The 6499-nt window shown below is 33.4% G+C and overlaps 1 protein-coding gene across 1 annotated transcript; it reads right to left on the bottom strand.

The window, feature by feature from the left end:
* Positions 1–748: 748 nt before the first annotated feature.
* On the bottom strand, positions 749–6298 carry LOC753840 (protein lifeguard 4). Its single transcript, XM_030973061.1, has 5 exons — positions 6125–6298; positions 5448–5556; positions 4837–4942; positions 4107–4258; positions 749–2953 (listed from the first exon to the last, which is right to left on the bottom strand). The coding sequence occupies exons 1-5, from the start codon at positions 6216–6218 to the stop codon at positions 2698–2700; spliced, it is 717 nt and encodes a 238-aa protein (XP_030828921.1). The 5' UTR covers positions 6219–6298; the 3' UTR covers positions 749–2697.
* Positions 6299–6499: the final 201 nt, after the last annotated feature.

The raw sequence follows: 6499 nt of genomic DNA, 5'->3' as shown, positions 1-6499 counted from the left end.
TTTTAGAAAATCAAATTTTAAACAAACCAACAATAATGTGCTGGAAATGACATTTGCTGAAGAGCAATAAATGGATACCATGCATGCATTCCTTCCTTCGCCAGTAAAGATGAATAAATCCTCTTATGTTGGGTATAGTTAGGAAAAGGCTTGCATGCAATATCTGGCAGGCGAAGAAGCACAAATCAGCAGTACTCTGTATTAATTGTAAATTGCTTCAACACAAAGAGACACTGACTCAATATAACAAACTGTATTTTTAAATTACTGTTATATATTTAACCAAATAAAGCACAAACATGTAAATTACTTAAAGGAACAAAATTTGTACAACCTCATTTGGGTTAGGTTCATTTTGTGACAGAATTAATGTCAATTAATGCTTTAAATGCTTGTCATTTCTCCAGGGCAATATGCGAAAATGAATATGTTAAATTAAAACTCTTTTTATGTATATCAAACAAAAATATGTTGTTTTGTGCTTGCATTGTGTTCAGTACGTTTGATTTCATGTTATTTTTAGATACATGTACATTTATACGTGGGAACTCCTTGTAAACAACAGCTCTGATATATTGTTATACCTGATTTAATTTCATTTTACCGTGATATAGAGGTAAATCTAATTGTCCCAATGTCCTGATTATAATGATGTTTTCCACTGTAAACATGATTACATGCATGCCATGCTGACTGATTTCCAGAGTAGGGGACAAAATGAACATAACGAAACACAGCTTTGGGATGAATATATATATATAAAGATTTAATTTTATTTCACAATGTCAAATATACAACCTTTGCATCCCATCAACATTAATATGCTTAATATAATAGCAACCAAAAAACTCTTCATATTGAGAGTACTTAAAATTAAGACTTTTTCTATCTTTTTATACAATACCTTTGTGGTGACAGTGTAGGTAGTAACAAAAGAAATGATAAGAAATTTCTAAAAACGACCAAAAAAAATCATTCAATTGTTGATAATAATATGTAATTACTAATAAATCATATCTGACAAAGAAATTTAATAGAAAAGTGTATCGGCATTCAGCACAACAACAAAAGTTAAACAAATATACAGATAATGGTGATATTATTAATGGCTGGTACATAAAAGAGATATAAATCAACAATTTTTATCATATATTATTATTTTGAACTATAAAAGTAAATACTTGATGCATTCTTTTATGGACAGGTCTACTTTCATTAATAATAGCACATTCATATAATTTCATTACCTATTATGAGAAACTAAATATACTGTGAACTGGACTCAAACACTTGTTAAAACTACCCCAAAACAGGTTACAGCCCAATACCATAATGCTTATCAGTTGAGAACTTTCCAAGTAATGGGTAATTTGTAAGATGGAAGGTGCTAGAGTTTTGGTCTATTAAAGATGAGAAGACCACCCAAAATCTTGAAGGAAGGACCACAAGATACATGCTGTGTTCATAAAAGAATAACTTTAATACCCAACTAGACGATTAGAATAAGTACACAATGTTTTAGAGACCAAGAGTTAACCTATTAATTTGAAACAGATTATCATTACCGAAAACAAGTAACTATTTGACTCAACAATAAACCTTGTATTTTTTTTTCTGTTCATTTCATAATACTTCATTTTGATTATGTTACAGAATTACTAGAGTTTACAAAGTAGAGAGGTTAGCACTTGATGTACCATCAAACAAAGGGCTAAAGTAAATCAAATTTTGCTTGGTCTACTTAATGATTGGGTCTGCAAGCCTTAAAATTAACATAAGACCAATTAACAGGACTGTCAGTCAACTAAGCTACCATATATACAAGGATCAGTTGCATCTTCTAGCAGTGCTACTTTCACACTTTGGGAGATCTTGCACTTGATAAACACACCTTCAAAAAAATTGCTCTTCGCGTATTCATGCTTGAATTAATCCCAATTTAAAACTCGTAACCTAATGAGACTGAATACAAAGTACCCCTGATTTCCTATATATCGAATGAGACAAAATATTTAACAAGGCTTCGATTTCAAGTTACAATCCATCATAATAAACAGTATTGTAAACATATATATATATATATATATATATATATACATGTACAAATGTTTTGAAAAATATAAATCCAATTTGCTTTTAGAACATATCATATGTAATACCAATGTATATACATGTTCATGAGAGTATGATGAAAGTTGGGTTTCATATTGCTAAGGAGAGATTTCTCATTGCATAAAATGATCTCTTAAAATATCAAGCAAGAAAATGTGAGAATAACTCTAATCTGACCAAAGGGATCCATCTTATAAATGTAAATATTTCATATCTTTTGACATCTGGTAAAAAGAAAGGCGGACTATGTTTGTTTTTTCAGTGTTCTTTTTCATTTGTGTTTTCTTTTGATCAGTTTAGATATTTTCCCCATTTTCTTCTTGAATGTCCTGGGGTACCTCAAAATCCATTACTCTCCTTAAAAATATCAAAGTATGAGTGATAGAATGCTTAAAAGAGCTACATAGCAGACAATCAGACGGAGGGTTTATAAACCAAACCAGAATAGCGTACCATAGAGATAGAAACCATAATGGAAGCCATGATGTCATCCTGAATATTCCTTCCTTAATGGCTTGGTTGAGGATACATAGAATGTAATGGAAGAGATTAATGAGGTCCAGATAGCGATGTCGTCATGAATATTCATTTCTTGTGGGCTGAGTTGAGGATGCGTAGAATATAGAGGAAGAGGTTGATAAGGTCCAAGTAGAGGTTGATAGAAGCCATGATGTACTCTTCTGGTGAGAGCTTGTGCATGATCATGTGGATGTCGTAGATGAGGAAGAGACTGAAGACGATGGCCCCACCGATCGCGATGACGAGCTCCAGCATGTCAGAGTGAGGAATGAAGATTTGAAGAAGACCACCAACAATGAGGATCATCAAGCCTGCATACAGACTGGATATCAATCATGAAAGAACATCATTGAATTTATTATGATTAAACATCATGGAAGATAGTACATTTCCTTTTTTTGTATACATGTATATCAAATTTACCATTATACTGACATTGATTATGTTTTATTTTATTAAACAAGGGAAACGCTCTTGGCCATCTCCCCTGCATTATGCAATTGATATGATGAAAAATTGAGGTTGGGACATTATTTATAGGCAGGGTGGCCCATTAGGCCCCCCAAAAAATTAGGTTGACCTCGATTGCTTTTCTTGGGTAGGGGCAGGCAGGCGGATTTGTTTGTTCTTTTGTTGTTGTTGTTGTCTTTCTTTAAATTTTTTTCTTCCCATTTCTTTCTTTTTTCTATAAAAAAATAAAAAATCATTGGGATGTCAATAATGCACTTTAATATGGTAAAAGACTAGTTTAAAACTGTTTAATGCTATCTTTTCTAACAAATGTACAATGAATATCAAGACCGACACAGAAAGTATTTTTGGCTTAAAAAAACAGCACCTTTTAAAATGAGTTTAAGAATGCTCAAAACCTGAATTGAATGGAATAGGAATGAAAACTTTCAAAATTATGATAAAAATTCAAAATCTTAACCTTTGGTAAAGTTTTGATGTTGATGCCACAACATATTCTAAGTTTGTTGACCTGAAATTACCTTTGACCATAACCTAGTGACCTGAAATTCTACTCATATGATTGGGGATACTTGATAACTCCTTAGTCAAAGTTTCATTGAATAAAAACTTATACTTTCAAAATTATATTAAAAATTCAAGAACTTAACCTAAGTTTAAGTTTTTGATGGTGATGCCACAACATAGTCTAAGTTTGTTGACCTGAAATTACCTTTGACCATGACTTTGTGACCTGAAATTCTACTCACATGATTGGGGATACTTGATGACCCCTTAATCCAAGTTTCATTGAATAAGAATTTACACTTTCAAAATTATACTAAAAATTCAAAAACTGTTTTTATTGTTGACGCCGCCAAACCGTCGTCGTCACTGAAAAGCGGCGACTATGTCTCGCTTTTTGCTACGCAGTCGAGACAAAAATGTCTTTTACGGTTTTTTTTATTTTTTAAATCTTGATATCCTCAAAAAACAAATAAACAGATGAATGACGTCTTTCTTACCCTGCACCCCATGTACTGAAGTCTTTCCTGCTTTGCACTGTAAAGACTAAAAGACTGAATGCAACAGCTAAAGTCAAGACGAGAGCCTCGATCACTATAGCCTTGTCATAGAAGGTCACAACTGTACCGACAGCATATGCTTCCACCAGGGTCTAAGAAAGGCAACAAAAAACATTAAACTTTATAGTCAGGGATAACTTTCACACTAAATATTAGCTTTATAAAAATTACAGATTGAAGAATCTATTACTTACATGTATTTCAATATCATTGAATATTAAAAATAGCATCATTTTTTAAAACCTCAACATTTATTTTCAAAAACCTGAACATATCATAACAAAAGTTTAAACTGCTAGAGGAAAAAATACATGTGTCTATTTAAGCCCCCCCCCCCCTTCAACCCCCAATGTTTACGATTTAATCAAGCAGGTTGAAAATGATAACAGATTCTCTCATCTGTTCACCTACAGCAATACCTCTCTCATGATCAGGGACCTGCTTCACAAAGCCTTTTTTCAATGACAAATGACAAAAATCTGTGACAAATCTGCTGGTAACCAATCAGAAGCAAGGATTTCTCTAGCTTATAACAAAGACTGTCATTTGTCACGGATGACAAGTTTTGTGAAACAGGCCCCAGGTATCTCTCCCCTCCATATTCTCCACCCCCCCCCCCCCCCCTTTTGACCCTTGACCCCTCTCCTGATATTGGAGCCCACAGACTTACAAAGCAAGTAAGAAGGATCATGTTGATTGGGTATTCCTTGCTCTTCACCATGAGTGCAACCAGGAAGATGAAAGACAATACAAAGGCAATCATCAGCATACCAGGACTGGAAGAAACAACAAGAAGAACATGAATTTGATTAAGGGATGACCCCCACTTCTGTTGAATTGTGAGAAAAAGAATCTGATTGTACTAAAAGATAACAGTGACATAGATGAAGAATGTTAGAAATTGAAATACTCTTAAGAAAAAGAGAGCATTGAAGTTCGATAGGGGTGGAGCTGTGTACATACAAATTAAAGAAAAGAAAAATCTGTATATATGTTGTCAAAAATTGGTCTTCCCAGAAAGAGTTTTGACTAAGAATAAAAAGGAGATGCTTGAATTGAGTTACATTAGAATGCATAATTTTGTATCATTATCTAGGGTTTAAAAATACTTGGTTGTACAGGATACTATATATACTAAAGTGTTGCTCCCATATTTTTATTTACACACAACACTGATTAATCTTTATTAATAACTATGAATGTATGTGAAGGTTATCATCTGTTCACAAAGAGTGAATAGTAATACTACTTTTCAAAATCATTGTTGGGAGTCTCATTTACCTTTCTTGTATGTAGCTCTTGACTCCTTCAAAGTACATAAAGATGCCTGACACCACAGCTGTCAACAAAAGCTGTGCAGATAATATACCAAACACCTTCCTCAAGAAATCTGAAAGTGAAATGTATGGAAAATAGTATTCAGAATGAAGGTCTGCTAATATTGTCTCGTCAATACAATTAACATTAATAAGTAAACAATGATGAATGATTATAATCGTTTCTTGTCACAGATTCATCTCTTGCAGTTGTCCTTTACATTGATTATAACTTTGGTAATGTCATTTTCACCATGCCTGAAAACAGCATCATGTGCAGGGCATCATTCTGTCTCTGAGGACAACTCACATTTCTCAGTAGAATCATAATTGTGTAAGCTTAAATCTAAATTCAATAGCAATGATAAGAAAAACCAATAAAAAGGATGGAAAAGAAAGTTGAGTGAGAGAGGACAAGCAATGCCAGCATCAGTCTCGGCCTCAGATGTGCTGCCAGCTGGACCCAGACTCAGACTCGTATTTGGACACTGATAAGAAATAAGTCAAGTATATTACCTAATTCACAACATTATCTCGGCGTTAATGGAAAATATGTGTTTTTAATACATTCAGGAGTAATTAATTTTTTGTACTGGTGCTCAAGAACACTGTTATTCAAACAAAACATTGTTAAATACTCACTCATTCTGATGTCAATGTGTGCAGACATAACACTAGTGCTATGGTGAAAGTCATCTAGGACAGAGTCCCCCTCCATTGAGATTTTGGTTGACATCGTGATCTGCCTTACGACCTGCTTGCTCGGATGGCAATCAATGCAGATCTGTTTTACAGCAAACCTGTTTAGGACAAACAAAAAATGGTGACAATTTAGTACATTATTTAATGACACATTATGGTTCCTAATTTCTTTCTGACTTACATAATTTGAGAATTTCTAATTGTAAATGGACTCTTTCATATGGTTTAAGAAGCTGAAACCATGCGCAGTATTTTTACCAGCACTAAAAGACAGAAGGAAAAAAAAAGAGAAAGAAAGAGAAGAAGAATCTCCAG

This window comes from Strongylocentrotus purpuratus, unplaced genomic scaffold (genome assembly GCF_000002235.5).
Source record: "Strongylocentrotus purpuratus isolate Spur 01 unplaced genomic scaffold, Spur_5.0 spur5_scaffold_6, whole genome shotgun sequence".
Taxonomy (NCBI): Eukaryota; Metazoa; Echinodermata; class Echinoidea; order Camarodonta; family Strongylocentrotidae; genus Strongylocentrotus; species Strongylocentrotus purpuratus.
This window is presented reverse-complemented; position numbering and strand designations above follow the sequence as displayed.

What these genes read in the sequence shown, in the direction of transcription:
- LOC753840 (XM_030973061.1), bottom strand. Translation starts at nt 6,218, where the DNA reads ATGTCAACCAAAATCTCAATGGAGGGGGACTCTGTCCTAGATGACTTT. An exon ending in AAGAGCTACATACAAGAAAG is followed by an intron (nt 4,943 to 5,447) that starts GTAAATGAGACT and finishes TGTTTCTTCCAG; the next exon opens with TCCTGGTATGCTGATGATTG. An exon ending in TGATCCTTCTTACTTGCTTT is followed by an intron (nt 4,259 to 4,836) that starts GTAAGTCTGTGG and finishes TGCCTTTCTTAG; the next exon opens with ACCCTGGTGGAAGCATATGC.